The following is a 19,868-nucleotide window of genomic DNA, read 5'->3' on the forward strand; positions in this document are numbered from 1 at the left end:
TGATTGTTTAGAGGACATTTAGTCCGAGTCGTCTCCTTTCGTTTCAAAGAATAGTACAACGGCGAGCGCGTCAAATGCCTCGTCCGCGCGCGCTTAACACTCCTCTCTGGAACAAAGTCATACAAACCCATCATTTCACCATCAAATGGAAGTTTTATCAGAAAACTATAGAAAGAAATCACTGGAAACTAGCGAGATCGCAAAACGAATATGATAAAAGCGACCTTGCTGACATTTGTATTGTTTACTTAAAGATTTATAACCACGCATCAATGTTTTACCACAGGTTTAGGCCTACAATAAAAAGTGACATATTGATCATAATGAATTAACCTGTGTCAAGATTGCACATTAGTCACACACAAATAAAGTGATTTACCGTTATTTCACAAAAGAAAGAGGACACACACCGATAGCACACGCACCTCCCGGAGACATCTGTGTGACGTTGTCATTTTAATGAGTAGCACTGTCACACACACACACACACAAAAACGAGGGTCCTAGAAATGCGGTCCTAGAACTGCGGTCCTGAAATTGCGGCCTCCGGGATTGCAGACAGATAATATTGGAATGAACTGGATCTCATTTTGAAAAAAAAAAAAAAAAAAAAAAAAAAAAAAACCAGAAAAGTTTTTTTTGTTTGTTTTTTTGTTTTTGTTTTCCAGCAGAAAATTTTAGTCATAATTAACCTGGCCATGATACAAAAATATCTAAGCAAAACAGCTCGTTTTCTAAACTTTTTTTTTTTATCTTTATCATAGGTATTTTATTTGTATGGCTCTAACCTTAGAGTCCTTAGACTGTCTATAGCTCCAGTTGCTGGTGCATGTTGACATCTAGTGGTAAAAAGGTAAACTAACCACTAGGCATAATGCGATTCTAGTGTTTTTTTTTTTTTTTTGTTTTTTTTTTTTTTTTTTGTGTGTTTTATTCATAGATGCCACTTTTAAGAAGAAATAGGCTACATCCAGTTAATAATTACTTTTGTTTAACTTTTTTTTATGTAGATTTTAGTTTTTGGAAAGCCTCTAGCCTGCCAACACTAATTGATTAGTAAATTACTTTCAGGTGTGCTCAGGTGATTGTGGTTTTAAAAGAAGCTCACAAAGCTGTTGTTTTAGTTGATGCTCTGAGACTTGTGGGTGAGAAACATGGGTATGTTCTTTTGTTGCTGCAGTTTATATTTGTTTGTTTCTTTTGTTATTGCAGTTGATTGATTGGTTGTTTGATTTTTCTCTTCTCTTTCAGCTGCAAAGACAGTGTTGATCGTGTATGCGCACCAGAGTGCTGGATCTTTCAATGCGGCTGTTAAAGATGCTGCTGTAGATGTGCTGAAGAAACAGGGCTGCAATGTTCTTGTTTCTGACCTGTATGAAATGAAATTCGAGGCCACAGCAACCAAGGAGGATATTACTGGTGTGGAGGCAGTGTTATATTTGTTTAGAAAATATTAAACTTAACTTTTGCCCTTATTGGAGCGCAATGGCTGTTTTGCACAATTTTCTGTTTCAGGAGCAGTGAAGAACCCAGAACATTTCTGCTATGGAGAGGAGACCATGCTGGCCTGGCAGGAGGGACGACTAGCTTCTGATATTGTAGAGGAGCACAAGAAACTAAAAGAAGCAGATATTGTTATTTTTCAGGTGAAGCTTCTATATATCAGAAACCGGATTTCGTTTAATTTATTTTTGTTGCTTTTGGGTGCTTGTAGTTAGTTTTTTGTCTTTTGCAGTTTCCCATGTACTGGTTCTCGGTTCCTGCCATCATGAAAGGCTGGATGGATCGGGTTCTTACCCTTGGTTTTGCATACACCTCAGAAAAGCGCTACAGTGCGGGCATCTTCAGGGTAAGGCCTTCAAATCATAAACTAATCTTTCATTGCATGCGTTAATCAGAAAAAGTTAAATGTTGGTTATTTAGTGAAATGTGATTGGGTTATTAATAGGTGAGTGGGTTTTTTTTTTTTTTTTAACTTGTGTCAGGAAAAGAAAGCCATGTTATCATTCACCACTGGTTCCCATGAGACCATGTTCAGCTCCAATGGGATCAATGGAGATATGAATGTTACTCTGTGGCCAGTTCAGGTAAGAAGCTTCATCCCTTATTCTTTTACCTCAACCAGGCTTAATTTTGCACTATTTGATTTCGCATGTCATATTAACCTGGGACTGCTGTGCTAATGTTTTCTTTCGTAGAATGGTGTCCTCAATTACTGTGGCTTCCAGGTCCTCGCACCACAGGTCTTCTGGGCACCCACACATCTCTCTGCTGAGGCTCGTGACAGCCTGTTGAAAGGCTGGCGTACTCGTCTTCAAGGTCTTTTAAGCGAAGCGCCTCTCTCCTTCCCACCCGTGGACAGTTTTGATAAGGTGAAAGGCTTTCAGCTGAAGCCTGAAGTTCATGAAAAGCAGGCTGATTCCCCCTTCGGTCTCACTGTGGGTCACCACCTGGAGAAACCTCTGCCACCGCACAGTCAGATGAAAGCTGGGGTGTGAGATATGAGCAACACTGTCCCCATGTGGCCATGTTCATGTTTAACTATCATGACGCTTAATTTTTTCGATGTGAATAAATTGTTCATGTTTTGAATTTGAGTATTGTAATTCATCTTAAGCCATGTGGAACCCACAACTCCTAGCTTATTTCCTAAAGTTAATATCAGATTGGGCAATTTGGAAACTTAAACAGTGGTTGATCTGTGCTCCCTAGTCAAGTATTCCTAATTTATTTTGCTGCTTTAGTGGTCTTAGCTGTTTACCCCAATTTTGGTCAAACTTGACCGCAAAGCCTGTTTATTGGCAGGTAGCTACATGGTAGCTCAATTCTCTCATTCATGGAGTGACTCTTATGAGCACTACAAGTAAAATGCCTGTTTAACAAACAGGTAGAGCAGACATGACCACCTTGTTTTTGCCATTAGTCACCCCTAGCAGGTTCTATCCAAACAGGGACCCTGTTGTAACATCCTACAAGGTAAAAAAAAAAAAGTTGACATCTAGTTGAGAAGACTAGTAATATTCACGCCAATCAGATATTGGTTGTGCCTGAAATCGCCCCTGTAACCTAATATCAATAACATTTCTAGAGTAGTTCCAGTAGTGGGATTGAATAAGTGCACTCAATGTCCACAATGGTTTTAGACACCCAAATGGCTGTTCCCTCAAATAGTGCCCTATTTAAAGTCTTAATGCAATGTTTTGTCTTTTAGTATATGAATATGTTAGCCTTTTATCTATAAGCCAGTGTGCTCCAAAACAATGACAATTTGCATTTAGAAGACCAAACCCAATGTTGAAAATGAAAATCAGGTTGATTTCAGAATCCAACGTCAGATTGTCATCAATCTCCAATGTTGGACACATGTTGTATTGTGGTTGAAAATGTAAATTGGGTTGACGTCAAACCAACATAAACAAAAATCATCCCCTGACTGACGTTACTACTTTCTGCTCAAGAACCTTGACAAATGTAGTGAAAAAATTGTCATCTCATTTAAACAGTTAAAATTTGGATGTGAAATAGTTTGAAGTAATGAGATCATGTGACAACAATGTAGCATATTGCTATTTTAATTCATTACATTGTGTGCTGTTTCTCATATTATTGATGTATACTGTGCTGTCAGCAGATAATTTCCAAACGTTCTCTAGTAATCACTCAGACCTGCATAGTGATTAAGTATACACTCAAACATCTAAGGGTGCCAGGTTTGACTGGTTAGCATGATATTTAACCCTCGGTGGTGCAGAAAGTAAGCATGCTGCATCCCAATTCACATACTAGTTTCCCAAATCGTAGTATATTGAAATGAGTATTCCAAAGATACCCGGATGGTCTACTTTTTCCCACTTAGAATCCGAAGTTCAAATCTGTGCACACTCAAACAGCTATTTTTCACAAATATCTACGAGGTAACACTTTAAAATAACAGGGCATAAATAATCATGTACTAATACCTGAATTAATAGTTACTTCAATATGAACTCATGATTATTGAAGATATGAACTAATCATGAACCAATGAAGAGCGATCCCTAAAGGAGAACTCCGGTCAATTTTAACATTGAGCTAATTTTTTTGTACATTTGGAGTGCTGTCAATACAGAGAACAAACGACAAAAATCGGTGTTGCCTACACCGTGTTATCCTCTTTTTAAAATCTGCACCCTGTAGACTTCAGTGGGGCAAGTTTTAAACCTGCTTTTAGCCTCTTAACATCCTTGATGTGTCATTACAAGTGCACAGGTCATGTGAGTGATTCCTTCGGAGTGAACGCGGGTCAATCTGACTGCAGTAGATGTGAAAGATATGAATAAAAATGATATTTATTTAGCCAGCGCTCATACCTGTATTTACATCCTGTTTTCGGTCAAAGTCCATAGTAATCGACTGTCGAGTTCACGCGCATTGGTTTAGTACCATAGACTGTGTTTAGTACCTATGATCATGCGCGTGAACTCGACAATCGATTGAATCGATTGCATTCAAACGAATAATGCTCTCCAGCGCCTCACTTTTTCAAATGCGCGTTGCATCTATGGTAGCCATTATGTACCAAAAAGCTATGACAGGATGTCTTATAATAGCACTTCGAGTTTTTCTTCGGGTGAACAGGTTTGTTATTTAAAACAAACTGAAACTTGAAACAACGAAAAAAGAATGTTACAGTATGAATTACTGACTGTGAAAAACATTAAATAAGGTAGTAGGGGAGACCGGGTATGGTTGTAACACGGGGAGAGTTGTAACACTACCATTTCCACCACTTGGGTATAAGATAGGAGTCATGTGATAATTTCAATATTTACCTACTGCCTCTCTGATACCGCATGGTGGTTGTCAAGTCTGGAAACCGACACATTCTGAATTTATATAGAAAAAAATGATTTTGAGGTAAGAAAGTAAATTTTTTGACCAAGACTATTTTTTGTCTAGTATCTAAACTATTGCAGATAAAGTCGTTTGACTTATACTAGATTAAAATGTAGTTTCTTAGGCAAAATGTGATGCAGTTTTCACCTGCTAATTTCAAACCAGTATGCTAATACAGCTAGCTAAACGGTGACTGACAGGGGTGGGGTGGGTTGTAACACTGCTTGAAAAAGTGTTACAACCATCCCCCTATCATACAACTGATTGATTTTTAATATTTTTACAGAATGCCTATTGCAGTCTCTGGGCCCACAAAGCCTGCACTCCAGGGTTACCGGCATTCATTTGTCAGCACTGTGACTCTGATTAAGAAGACACACACACACACACACACACACACACACACACACACACACACACACACACACACACACACAGAAAGAGACACATATATTGTTTTTTGTTAGAAATTATAGTATGTTTATCAAGTAAATAAGTTCGTTCAAGTAGACACATTTGCATAGACACACACAGACACACACACACACACACACACACACAAGTTAATCAGACAGTCTGTTCCAGAGAGGGAGTGGGAGTCGACTGTGAGACATTGTTCTTTTATGTCAATAAACCTGTTTTTGAAGCATATCTTATAGTGTGGCATCCATTTTTGCTTCTTTTGTGTAATTGTTACAACTTACCCCAGCATGTACAACCTACCCCGGTATTGGGGTAGGTTGTAACAAAGGTACACCATGTATTTGACACCAACTCACGAGGTCTGTGATATTCTTGTAGAGGATTGAATTGGTGCCATTTGTAGTGAACACATGTGGGTACTTTGTATAAAATTTTGAGAACTCTAGCTACAAAATTCAGTGAGTTATAGTTACTGAAGCAAAAAGTGTTACAACCATACCCGGTCTCCCCTAATAAAGCCTTCTTTACTCGTTATATTTTTTGAAGTATACTTGCATTGTTAGATATCATCATCATCAGAGCCTTTCTCTAATGTTACTTTACTCAATAGCTGCTATTCATCAAAGAGCCTGTTTAACTTTTACTATAAATGTTCTTCTGTCTATATAATAAAGTACTTCTCAATATAATAAAAAACTTAGGCTATATAGTTTTTTTTCTGTCTATATAATAAAAAACTTCTCTAATGTTACTTTACTCAATAGCTGCTATTCATCAAAGAGCCTGTTTAACTTTTACTATAAATGTTCTTCTGTCTATATAATAAAGTATACAACCAAGCAATGAAAAAAAAAGCTTGTAATTAAGACCGTAACATTGACTTACCTGTCGAGAAGAAAGCAGGCAACTTCAGCATCTCTTTTGAAAGCTTTCTCCTGCATTAGCTATCCCGACATTAACCCTTGTTTTTGTAATCTCCGGTCACCTTTCCTTTTACGGTCTATTTTGGACTTTTTCGACGACGAGGACTCCTTATCCTGTGACTCATGTATGTATGAATGAACGGTGTATAAATAACCGTGCAGTGCAGCCTTTTAAATTTGCCGCGGCAGTGACAAGCGCCTCTCTCTGCTCTGCTCCTCCGCTTCTGCTGACTTCAGTCACGTGACGCTGGTTCTGAACGAAACGCGTTGTGGAAACGCGTTGGCCTAGTACTTTTTGTCCCTCTCTGCTATTATAGTTTTTCAAGATGGCGGAACGACATGGAAGCCTCCGTGGACCTACCCGTCCCATGTATATAAAGATAATAAATTCTTCGTTTACGAGGATTAGTCTGATCATTGGCATAGGTATTTGTACATCATTGAGGGCATATTTATTAATAAAAATATTGATTTTAGATAATAAAATACCTAAAAAGTTACACACAGTAGTACATGTTTGATAGTTAATGCATTAATTAACATTTAGGGGTGAACTAAATCAATCAGGCTCCATAAGAATAAATAAGTAATCTAAATTTGAATTAAACATATGATTTAATACTGCCATAATTTAAACTTTAATATCATAATCTGTCCTCTGAAGCTTTGTGACTAATAATTGGAATGGCACATGATTATTTAGCCATTAATTACACAGATCCATCTAACCAAACGTGGAAAATAGACTAATAACTATCACTAATGCATTTATTTTGATCTAAACCGTTTTCTGATTTTTATAGTACATTTAGGCCTGTGTTTAGTAATAGCTACTTTTCTTCCTGGAACTACAGTATGTAAGGTTTGTTTCTGGTGGGACTGTCATTAGTGGTGCACTCGGTGCTCGCTCGGCACTATCAAGGGGGTAATCCGGGTAATCCAGCATCTGGAAAGCATACCTTCTATGGGGGAATCCATTGGCTAACAAGCCATCACCTGCTGTTAGTATTCCATTGACTCCCATTCATTTTGGCGTCACTTTGACAGCGAATAACTTTACATCTGAGGCGTTTAAAGACTCTATTTGTGCATTGTTTATTTGATTAAATATTATTGGCTCTGTGACGAATTGCTTTGTTCCTCTATTGTAATTGTTTTGGGTAAAAGCATCTGCTAAATCATCCAATTTAGAATCCAGTTTCAAGTAGATTATAAATCAATGCATTTCTGACACACATGCTGGAATGCATAGCTAAACTCCGAAGGCTCTGTTGACATATGGATAAAACAAATCATCTTCTTGTCCTGTCCACAAGTTGGTTTGTTTTAATATGTCAAATTACTGCATGTGGAAAAATACATCCACCAACAATGTTAACCAAGAAATGATGCAACTAAATTTATTTTGGAAGATATAGTCCTCTAAACAATGGTCAAAGACTTAAAGACAAACAAACATGGTGCACACTTCACAATCTTAAGCTTCAGTGTTGTTTTATGGCAAAATGCAACACTTATATTGTCAAAGGACAGAGAAGCAGGTGACGGTCTTATTCCATCAGTCAAGACGGTTATGTGGCTGTGCAAGGGAAGCATTTGCGGTTTAGGTTGGTTTGGTCTTCTGGGGTGTGGTGCAGTTTTTGCATTCACCACGCCTTTCCTGACGTGCCAGTCCATAACAGACACTCTCAGAACATGCAAACCACAAGCAAGTCTAGTATATGAATGCACATGCAGGACGTTTTCAGAGACAAGTGTGTTTAATACTAATAATAAATACTGAAAGTGACAGTTGAAGGCTTCTAGTTAACTATAGTATAATACTTATAGAAAGGACAGATAAGACAATTGTTAACCCAAATTTTAGCCTTCAACTCAAGATGCATCTGAATGTGAAGCTCTTTGCGAGTTCTGCAATGACCAATCTTTTTTTTTTTAAACCATGACAATCAGTTTTTTCATGAGACCACTAACTGAATTAAACTGATTGTCAAAACTGATCAATTATTTGGTGCTTGACAATGGATGAATTACATCTTTTATTTAGATGTAAAGCACATGGTGGGATTGTTCTGTTTTTTTTTTTTTTTTTTTTTTTTTAGTGTCCAACAACCCATAAGGAATCGCTTATATTATGTTTCCTTTATTGAAAACAAGGAGCCAATTAGAGACTTCAAAACGGCACACAGTATTCCGCCATGTGCTTGTGGTATATCAAAGGACCTTCCTCTGTAAAGAGACCGTCCTTCTGGGAAAAACGTGAAAGCTTGACGTGATTTGGGGTTCTGTCCTCAGAGTTAGATGAAGTCATTTAAACTCATGGCCTTTCATTCACTAGATCCTGATACTGATTTTTGAAAATTGAGAAAGTCAAGTGACAACAGGCATACCACATTTGAAATCTGGATTATTCAAAGGACAAAATATGAGAACATTTTTGACAAATAATGGAAACGTTTCCATGTAAATATTAGCTTTGTTTCCACTTATTTCAGTTATTCTTTATTTTCAGTGAAGGGATAATTCATCCAAAAAATGTAATTCTTTCTTCATTTACTCACCCTCATTTCTTTCTTTCTTTCTTTCTTTCTTTCTTTCTTTCTTTCTTTCTTTCTTTCTTTCTTTCTTTCTTTCTTTCTTTCTTTCTTGTATTTATTTATTTTTTTGCTCCACAATGAAAATCAATGGGGACCAAAGCAACATCAGACCCTATTGACTTTCATTATATTGCCCAAAAGAGGGACCAACAGTTTTCAAAAGAAGAGGATGAGTGAATGATGAAAGAATTTTCATTTTTGTGTGAACTATTCCTTCAATATCTTGTATACAGTCTTAAAAAGGTTTCACCTTTATTATACTCAAGTTTTATTGCTCTGTGGTCACAGCTGTTTTGCTAACACAGCGGGGGAGCTTTCATCTTAAAATTTCAGAGTGCACAGAATATTTAATTACAGTGCAAGGCTTTTTGAGTCAGGACAGAACTAAATGAGTCAGTTTGATATGAACACCAATAAGGATGGAGTTTTCCCATTAATAGCACAGACTGGGAGTCACATGTGTAGATTCCCATCTCCAATAAACTGTATCACTGAGTTAACACAACTAACTCATGAGCTCCTGATGTCAGACAGAGTGCTGGTCCATCCCCCACACTGCTTTCAGCCCTGCATGGGCACTTAGAATGCACACAAGCGAGGCTTGAAACTGGAACCACCTGGAACACAATGGCGTGGCCTGGAGTCTTTTTTCCTCACACGATGGCACTCACCACCACATGTGCATATATCACAGCAGTGCTTCTTTCTGCAGGCTAAAGATGTTTTTTGATGTATGCCCCTTATGCGTGATCTTTGTAAATTTATGACTTTTATGAATTTATGACAACTCAGCTGCTGTTGTGTGGATGAAATACAGAATATTATGTATTTAATACATATGTAAGTGAAACGATTAAGCTAATAGCCTCCATTTGTGCACATGCAACTAAATATTTAAATGTAGCTTGTACACTATTGTTCAAAAATACTGTAAAAACAGTAATATTGTGAAATATTACTTACTATTTAAAATAGCTGTTTTCTATTGTAATATATTTTAAAATGTAATGTATTCCTGTGAAGGTAAAGCTGAATTTTCAGCAGCCATTACTTGATCCTTCAGAAATAATTATAATATGCCGATTTGGGTTGAAGTCTTATGATCAATGTTGAAACTAGATGTGTTGCTAAATATCTTTGTGGAAACTGATCGACTACTTTTGACTGACAAAATCCCAGCCACCGGAAACACTAACTGATAAAGCGAGTCGTACAAAACCTTTCTTTTTAGTAAACTTTGTGTACACAAATAATGTAGTCAATGCTCAAGTTCATGTGTAGAGCCCCTGGTGATACTTTGAGCAGTTTTATGTTGTGTCGAGCCTTCTTAGTGTTTTAAAAATAGCGATTTTGATGCTATCATAGAAGTGAACCATGCACTCCCATTCAAAAGGCATTTTGATCTAAAACGAAAATACGGTCAATCTTAAAAGTGGCGTTTCCATTCTAATCATGATTTTACACAAAAGTTTGACTCCGGTAGATTAACAAAAAGAGCCTATTTTCAATTTTGGCGAGAGTTACTCTTTAATCTGCACGTTTCCACCCCCAGCTCCGCCATTTGGTTTTCGCAAGACAACATTGTAACCAGTTCTAACGCAATGGCAAAAGTTCGAGCAAAGCATGCAAACTATTCTGTCGTTGCCTGCACATAAGGGATCAAAACACTATTTGACGAAAAAATGTCACAGCTGTCTTATAAAGATCTCGGGGAACTGTGTCAACTTGTGTAAAAGTTATACATGACGGTAGGCTACATGCAAGTCGATTAGATCAATGTAACTCTACAACAACTACATAAATGTATCCACTAATTCAGAAACGTCCAGGTGCAGTCTAAAAGTTGTAACCTCTTTCTGAGTCTCTCTGTTAGGCTGCACTCCGCTACTGGTTATTTATGAGATTTTGGATGAGTGAGATTATTCGCATGTTTTTTTATTGAGTATTCAAAGTTCGTGTAAATGATTGTCCGTCTTATGATCGAACGGGCGGGCAGCAACACAGCAGCTCATTTGCATTTAAAGGGACACACACAAAAACGTTTTTTGTTCACACCCAAAAAGGGTAACATTTTGTCAAGCTATAATAAATGATCTGAGGGGTATTTTTTATTTTTTATTTTGTGAAAAGGGGCATAATATGTCACATTTAAAGTTTGCAGCCCTTTACTATTTGCACACACAATGCAAATATCCACCAGTATGTTTCCTCCTCTACCTAGTTGAGAGTATAGATTATTTCTGGTGCTGTTCATCACTCTAATGAAGTGTGAGTTGTGTATTCCGTGCTTGTGAGAGAAGCAGCATGCCTGTATAAACAAATACCAATACCTTGCTTGGCAAATTGCTGCCATGGGAGTTGCTATTGGTTACACTGCATAACTGCCCAAATGTACCAGCTGAGCTGTTTTTCAACCAAGTAGAGAAAGTGAGCTGTTAAGGGTCTGGGAGCTGTAGAATAAATGGACTGAAATTGGCCAGACAGAAACTGATCAATCAAACCACAGTAAATGTCTCCTGCTTTCCTAAAAGTAGTAATATCATAATGGAATGATGCAATTAATTAGTGGTTTAATGTATGAAAACTGCAAAGGTCACTAGTTCATGTAACTGTGACCAATAACCGTGGAATTTAAATGTGGATTTTTCAAATATCCCTTAAAAGTTATATAATTATTTTCTGATTTGTTGTAGCAATGCTCATGTAAAATTATGTCTTTGTATAGAAAACAAATTCATGTTTCATGTTGTCAGACGATGGATTCCATGCATTCTGTTTTTAATTATCCTCTTTTTGTTCTATAAAAAGTCTCAGACATATTAAAGCCAAATTTATATCAAGCCCACAATTCTGTTATGTAGGCTACCAGAAAAAAATATTTTACACCTCGTAAAAACATAATCTACTTTACCATACCAGCTTACAGGACTAATTATTATGTAGGCCTACTTAAAAATATTAGATTCTATCTATGAAATACATAATAGATGTAAAATACAAAATACACAAAAGGATTTAGAGATTTTTTTTTAGGTGTCTAATTTTTGAAAAAAACAAAAACAAATACAAAGATATAAACAGAGAAATAAGAGACAATTTCTGTTATGTCTTTCATTTAACTCTTATAAAGGGAATCAACTTCAGAAAGAAAACACTTATATAAACCATTTCCAAGTAAGTTCAAGTTACATATTTGCATATGAGTTATCTGCTGGGCCGCAGCGAGTTGTTCAGAGAGTCGATGTGATCTCCAGTTCCTGGCCTTGACCCTAAAGCAGAAGAGGTCCTGACCCAAGTGACACCTTTGGACAAGTTTATCCAGAGCAGTTCAACCTTCAGCTGTCACCACCTATCTTCCATGTTTATTGAGACATCTGTTGGATGCTTTAGTCCAGCTACAATGTTGCACCATACCAATTGACAAAATGATACAGTTTTCTTAAATAAACAAATTAAGCCTCCACTGCAGGAAGTTATTTAAAGGTCCTTTGTTCTTGTTGCTTAGCAATGGAGGGAAAGTGTGTGTTTGAAAAGTAGAGAGAGATTTTGTGCTCTGTTCCAGCAGCTTTGGACCCCTGCTCTCTTCCCTGCTTAATTCACATAATTCAATCTCTGTTTCAAAGCCTCCACCAAAAGGAGCCAAAAGGTCTCTCCCCTCCTCTGTATGTAGAAGAAAGCTCAGATAAAGAAGCTGGCACAAGTGTTAAGGAGAACCAAGATGCTTATCAGTGACTTTTTGAAATGTGCTCTGATACTTTTGATAGCTGGGAACAATGGATATCCGTGCATGCTGAGGCTGCCCTTTCATGAAAGTTCTTATAATGGAAACAATCACCCCCTTTATCGATTCATGTCCTTCATGAGGTCAGACCCTCTCTGTCAGATGATGAAGAAAACCATTACATATCCATCCACATGTCCTTACCCTACAAATAACAATAGTAGACATATAATGTTTTATTTCATACATTTTTATATTTTCATTTTATTTACATGATCGCATTTGGTAAAGATACACACCTTTGCTTTGAGGTTTTGCAGTGCAGACTCTTCCTGCTACTGCAGTGGTTCTCATTGTAGTGATTCTTTTTTTCAAGATTGTCGTTTTGGGTGGTTATGTTTCATAATGTATAATCAGGCATGCATGAAATGAGTGCTCTGAGGTGTCAGACAGGCAGTCAACAAAGCCGCATTCCTGGTTAACTGGCCTCATGTTACAAAAAAAGAAAAAAGACAAACAATACTTTTTTTTAAAATAAAGAACATTATTTTTAATGCATTGTATTAGTTTTTTGTTTTGTTTTATTTATTTATAATATTTGAATTATAATTTGTATAGGCTATTTAATATTTATACAGAATTTTATTTGAAATATAAGATGTATTTTTCACTTTTCCTGTAGCTCAAACTGTACAAAACCGCACCTTTGTAAAAGCACCTGCCAAACGTGTATAATAGGCTATATATATATATATATATATATATATAAACAAAATATGGTTTCAATCATAAAAAAACAAACTCTTTTTTTTTTTACATTTATAAGTTTTTTTGTTGTTGTTGTCGTTTTTTAATGGGGGCGCCACATTATGACTGGATTCGGGGCATTCATTGGCGAGCCGCGTTCCTGGTCAACTCACACCTTGTTTCATGTTTCATGTTTCATGAGCGTGTTCAGACTTCAGACTGAGGTAGTCATAAGCGCAGCTCTGCTATTGTCAGGCGTAGATGGGCGTCACCACTTTCATTCACTCTATTTAAACAACCTGCAGCAGAAGCGATCGACGACGGGATCGCTTCATCACCGGCTGATAAGAACGAATCTGTGGATTAATTTTGCGCACTGACCAAGCATTAAAGGCAAAATGACAGAGGTGAGCAACATTTGTCCTAAAGAACGAGCAAAAGACTTGACACAAGAGTTTTAGTAGGCTGTAGTTTCAGACACCTGCACTGCATTAGACGATATGTTAAGGTTGGGATTTTTAAGCAGCTCTTTCTGCTTGATGTCTCTTTTGTTAGTGTAATAGGGTTTCGTAATAAAGTTGTAAGCAAATAGTTAATGTTTCAGCAAAACTACGTTGAGCTGAGTATAAGTTATACTTATTTTTGTCCTATAAAGCGCAAGATAACGGCATCAGAAGTCGCGTATAATTTAGGACGTATAGGCTAATCATTGCAACACTATGCTCGTGCTCTTCCCATTTGGATAAATATTGCTAACATTCTGAAAATGTTAAAAACTTTATGATAGATTTCTATATCTCAAAAATGTTTGTATTGTTGACTAATTTTGGCCAACTCTTGCACAGTAGCCTATTTGGGTTTTACGCAAAGAAATCAGACACGGTCACAATTAAATTCTACAAAGCTCTACTGTAAGACTCAACATTACCTATGTTAAGAATGTGCATCATATTTCATTATGTCCATGGTTTGGCTTTAAACATTATTCTGCTTTCTGCGTTTCAGTCTGACATCAGTTCATGCGTATAGAGCTTTACTCAATGTATCTTTATTGCTTACTAATTTGTCGAAATCCATAACTTCAAAATAAATAAATAAATTCATTCGAAACAGAAGATTAGCTTGGGAAGCAGGAACAGAAATTCACTTCATGTTAATTAAAAATAAAGAAACATTTGCTGTGTTCATGGAGAACTTGCACATATGTGCTCACTGAACAGAAATTAAAGAGGCACTACAGAGGTAATCATAAATTGGATCTTTAGCATGTCATAGTCTTTCAAAGATAATTCACGGTTTTGCGCAAATCATGATTTATTCGACGTATCCAACTTCCTGCCAGCAATAGCAGTGTTACAGGTTCAAGGACCTTAAGGTTTACATGGTCAGCTGCAGAGCTGGAACAGTGGATAATCTATTATAGATAGCCTTGAGTAGGCTATATTTATGCATAAATAACTAAATAAAGACTGAAAGAGAGACAATGAGACAAGTAGAGAGAAGGCAAAGAGTGTTTGCATGTGTATCTCCACATGTTACAGTCCTTAAATGATTCATCAATTACATTTTGTGCTACAAACTTCCTAAACTGTTTCCTCTTTGGGCGAAAGCATATAAACCATTCTTAAACAAACAAACATAAAAGCTTTTATCAAACAGCACTATTGTGTACTTACTAAAGGGAAAACAATAAGATTTAGCTTTGTAATGAACTTCAAAAAGAATACAGGCGGAGTAACAGGTGGAGTAATTTCCTTTTGTAATGGAAAGTAATGTGTAATTCAATACCCCAATTATAACATTTAAACATAATCACACACTCTTTATGTTACGGTTTGTCTTGGAACACAACATGAGGCAGGCTTATTTGATATTTTGAGAGATTTACGCTAATTTAGAACAGCATTATACTAACATTCACATCCACTGTTGCAGCTCTGCTGATGGGAAGGTTCCACTAAAAAAGGATTTAGTGACCTAGAGAAATCAAGGGTCAAGGGTCTGTGACCTCACCAACCACATAGCAACATGTCTTTTAGAAAGGACCACTTAGATGTTTAAGATGGCATGACAGAATCCCTAAACTGAAATTACTTCGCTCATAGAAATCACTGTGAAGTGACTTTGATTTTTGAAAAGCAGAACCAGCTTAAAGGGTACTTCAGCATGACTGGCTTAAAGCCAAACAGCTTTGTGCTTTTGAAGTAGTGTCAACTTTCGAACCGAACTGAACCATGAAATAATAATAGGATGCTTTGACAATTTCACAAATATGAAAGGCTCTAGTGCCATAGACAAGTTTGTCTTGCATGATTGGATGGTCTCACAAAGCCAAATAAATAGTTTAATAAATGGTTCTTAAGTGTTTCTTTGAACAGATTGCACTTTTAACCTTGTGAGAAAAAAAGTAGTATTTGTTAGTTCATCATAGCAATACTTTAGGAATGTGCTTAATGCTAAATAAAGTGTATTTATGCAAATATAGACTACAGTTCAAATGCTGGGGTTTTGTTAAGATTTTTTAATCATTTTGAATGAAGTCTTTTGTTCATCAAACCATTTATTTGATCAAAAACTGAAACCAAGTGTTTTCTATTTTATTGTTTTATAGTCACATAATCCTTCAGAAATCTTTTTAATATACTGATATGGTGCTCAGGTAACATTTCCTATTATTATTAATGTTGAAAACAGTTGTGAAAAAGTGTTAAACTTGTTTTTAGAATTATTACACATTAAAAAGAAAAGCATTTATTTCTCTTACTGACCCTAAACTTTTGAATGCTAGTGTAATATTCACAAATATTTAACACTAATATAAAACATTAATAAATAAAAAAATATGAATATATTGATTTCAATTGAAGTTATTTTCTACTCAATCCCATTTTCTACCCATCAGTTCATGTTATTAAATTAATATTTGGTATTTATGATTGATATTTAATAATATAATGACGTAGATCTTTTGGTAATCGTAACAGAGAAAACTTTACTCCATACTGATGGGTTTTTGCACTTCTTTTTCATTCCCCTTCCACAGTTGCAGTCTTCACCGCCAAATGAAAAGATCAGTCCAAGTGGCAGCGAACTGACTGAATTATTCGCCATGTGGGAAGAATTAAACTTCACAGACGCCAATGACAACAGCACACGGGTGGAAGTGCAAATGTGCCCCATCTCCTTCAACCATTCTGCTCTCCTCAATGCTATGTGCACCCTCTATGCCTTCATTTTTGTTGTGGGCCTGGCCGCCAATGCGCTAGTAGTGTGGGTCAACTTGCGCTCGGAGCGTCATTACCACGAGACACACTTGTATATATTAAACCTAGCGGTGGCTGACCTGTGTGTGGTTGCTACTCTCCCGGTGTGGGTGAGCTCGCTGGCACAGGGTGGCCACTGGTCGTTTGGCCAGGTGGCCTGTAAGCTCACACATCTTCTCTTCAGCGTCAACCTTTTCGCCAGCATCTTCTTCCTGGCCTGCATGAGCGTGGACCGTTATCTTTCGGTGGTACGCTCGGAGGAGATTTCACCCAGTCGAGGACGACAAATACGCCGTTTAGTGTGTGCGGTAACATGGCTGCTTGCTTTATTCGCCTCAATACCTGACACATACTTCCTGCAGTCCGTAAAGTCACAACACAGTCATTTGACCTTGTGTCATCCTATATATCCAGTGGACAACCCTTTGCAGTGGATGGTGGGCATTCAACTGAGTTTTGTGATTCTTGGTTTTGTCATTCCCTTCCCCATTATTGCAGTGTCTTATGCACTGTTGGCAAAAGCTCTGTCTTCCTCTTCCTCTCATTCCCGTTTACCTGGTGACCAGGATCGCAGCGTGAGCAGGAAGGTCATCCTCACGTACATAGTGGTTTTTATAGCTTGCTGGGCACCATATCATGCTGTGCTGTTAGCCGACGCTCTAGCCATGCTACATGTGCTACCATTGGGCTGTGGTTCAGAGAACGGCCTATTTGTGCTTCTGCACCTCACGCAATGCGTGTCGCTGTTGCACTGCTGCGTGAACCCTGTTGTCTACAGCTTTGCTCACCGTCACTACCGCTATGACCTCATGAAAGCCTTCATCTTCAAATACTCCACCCGTACGGGGCTGGCGCGACTCATGGAGGGCTCTCAGGGCACCGAGACAGAATACGCGATGGCGGAGAACAACGCTATGGCTGTGAATTAGGACCCTCGAGACGTCACCCTCAACCAATGTTCTGCACTGCTTCAAAACAAGAACTCCTCTGACATGTTATCCTGAAATTTAGATAAACAAAACCGAATTTGAACATGTTTTACGTCAAAGTTGCAGCAAATGCTCAACAGTGACCCTAAAGATAGTGATTAATTCATTTGAAATGTGCCAAAGACTGGTGAGATCAGAAACACTCTGACATGTTTTCCTAGATTCATATAAACAAAACTGAATTTGAACATGTTTTACATCAAAATTGCAGCTAATGCTCAACAGTGACCCCAAAGATTGTGAATAATTCATTTGAAATGTGCCAAAAACTGATGTGATTTTATTGTAAAATCAGAACCATGAATGTTCAGCCAATCAAATGTGACCCTGGATCACAAAACCAGTCACAAGTCGCACGGGTATATTTGTGGCAATAGCCAACAATACATTGAATGGGTAAAAATGATTGAATTTTCTTTTATGCCAAAAATAATTAGGATATTAAGTAAAGTTCATGTTCCATGAAGATATTTTGTAAATTTCCTACCGTAAATATATAAAACATTTATTTTTGTGAGTGAATGCAGCACAATCGCGAACATAAATGGACAGCTTTAAAGGCGATTTTCTCAATGTTTCGATTGTTTTGTCTCGGCCAAATATTGTCCTATCCTAACAAACCATACATCAATGGACAGCTTATTTATTCAACTTTCAGATGATGTATAAATCTCAATTTAAAAAAATTGACCCATGTGACCCAGGTCCAGGGTCACAATTGGTTCCAATCTGATTAGCTGCCAAAAATGTATACTTTATACAAAAAAATGTCACTTTAGAGAAACCTGTATGCTACAGCTTGGTGCTGTATCATTCAAGAAACAAAATAATTGTGTCCAATAATCACTTCTCAGAAATGCGTGATGGCTTACAATCATCATAAAATGATTTATGATGCAATATATACAAATGTAAGTAATGTACTGTAACAGCAAATTGATGTAGTTCTAGTTCTCTTCTTAATTGTGTTAATATTTAGATGTGGATCAATTGCTACTGACTGATTTTTTTTAGAGTACTTTCTTTGACGAAAGTGGGGCTTTTGTATCTGTTGCAAGAGAATTGCCATGTATTTTGAACAGTGTTCACATGTTCTCCACAACAGCACATTCCAACATGTTTGAAGAATAGAACAAAAATAACTTATTTTCAACTGGATTTTAATGTGCAACTGTGTGTGTACTTCATAGGCTTTGTTCATGTGAGTAAATTATGTTTGTTGACTGGCTGTCATCTTGTAACGTGTATACGGGCATTTACTTTATTTTGTCTTTGATATATGTGTATATTTCAGTTATCTAAACTGTAAGTTAAGTATGTGGTTATATTTATCTTTGGCATTTATTTTTGATAGTTTTGAGTGGAATGCTGAATACTTAAATGTGCTTGGAAATAAATAATTTGATTCACAGTGCCAATTACATTAACCTCATCTCAGTTTAATTTGAGAAATAACTAAACATCACTGGTCCTTGTTTAAATATTTATATGTATCTGATGGAAAATGCATGGTTAGGATTAACCCATGCTTGAGCTAGACGTAATATGGATTCAATCTAGCCATGACTTTTATGTTTGATTATTAAAATCAACACTGTATATTACTGGTTTACCATCTGTTCAACAACGGTGACACTTTTTATTTTCACCCTAAAGGCATCATAAAATGACTACAATAGTACAACAACATAAGTTGTCATGGTGAGAGAAGTTTTACTGTCTCAAGATAGGATATTAACTTTTCCATTAATATCCTTAATAAGATTTAACCACATTCTGCTTATTCAATTTAGCTAAAATATGTTGAAAATGTTGAAACTTAAGGGGATGTAACTGGAAATACAAATGCCATCTCAAGTAGCTCACGCTGTCCTATAAACTCTTACTAGAATTTTCATTATACTGTATAAACAAGAGTACAATTCTCAAGATGAACTTATAATAAAACCTTTCTGACTGAGGCCTGTTTTGTGTTGATTCTTCAGGGTAATTGTCAAATCAATAATTAGCTAAGTAATCTTTTTTCATAATAAAAAACAATTAATATAACTTAGACCCAATCGATAGTTGTTTTGTTTATGACAGTTGAGTTAATGATTCAGTGACTCAATAAATAGTTGAGTTAGTTCTAAAAGTATAATATAATAGTTATAAAACAATGATTCCTCTTTGTTTTTGCAGGTTTCCATAGCATTTCATGTAATTCATTGGTTTAAACTCTTAAAATTTTTACCAGCTTTAAGAGGACACAAAACCAAGCTTTAACGGTACAGCATATTCACTTCTTAGTAGAACCCTTTTACCTTGTTTTTTTTTTTTCATCTCAGTCA

The 19,868-nt window shown here is 36.7% G+C and overlaps 2 protein-coding genes across 2 annotated transcripts; both read left to right on the forward strand.

Moving 5' to 3' along the window:
* The first annotated feature begins 1,101 nt into the window (after positions 1 to 1,101).
* Positions 1,102 to 2,548, forward strand: LOC307164548 (ribosyldihydronicotinamide dehydrogenase [quinone]-like). The gene is made up of 6 exons (XM_079881517.1): positions 1,102 to 1,158; positions 1,252 to 1,419; positions 1,516 to 1,646; positions 1,736 to 1,849; positions 1,986 to 2,087; positions 2,199 to 2,548. Exons 1-6 carry the CDS (start codon positions 1,155 to 1,157, stop codon positions 2,496 to 2,498), a joined length of 819 nt encoding a protein of 272 aa, XP_079737643.1. The 5' UTR covers positions 1,102 to 1,154; the 3' UTR covers positions 2,499 to 2,548.
* An 11,005-nt stretch (positions 2,549 to 13,553) lies between these two features.
* On the forward strand, positions 13,554 to 19,499 carry ackr3a (atypical chemokine receptor 3a). Its single transcript, XM_079881514.1, has 2 exons — positions 13,554 to 13,693; positions 16,330 to 19,499. The coding sequence occupies exons 1-2, from the start codon at positions 13,685 to 13,687 to the stop codon at positions 17,476 to 17,478; spliced, it is 1,158 nt and encodes a 385-aa protein (XP_079737640.1). The 5' UTR covers positions 13,554 to 13,684; the 3' UTR covers positions 17,479 to 19,499.
* Positions 19,500 to 19,868: the final 369 nt, after the last annotated feature.

Source organism: Squalius cephalus (assembly GCF_949319135.1).
Source record: "Squalius cephalus genome assembly, chromosome: 9".
Lineage (NCBI taxonomy): Eukaryota > Metazoa > Chordata > Actinopteri > Cypriniformes > Leuciscidae > Squalius > Squalius cephalus.

Excerpts from the sequence above, each read along its gene's own strand:
- LOC307164548 (XM_079881517.1), top strand. Across the intron at positions 1,647-1,735 it reads CAGATATTGTTATTTTTCAG|TTTCCCATGTACTGGTTCTC; the intron begins GTGAAGCTTCTA and ends TGTCTTTTGCAG. Across the intron at positions 1,850-1,985 it reads ACAGTGCGGGCATCTTCAGG|GAAAAGAAAGCCATGTTATC; the intron begins GTAAGGCCTTCA and ends AACTTGTGTCAG.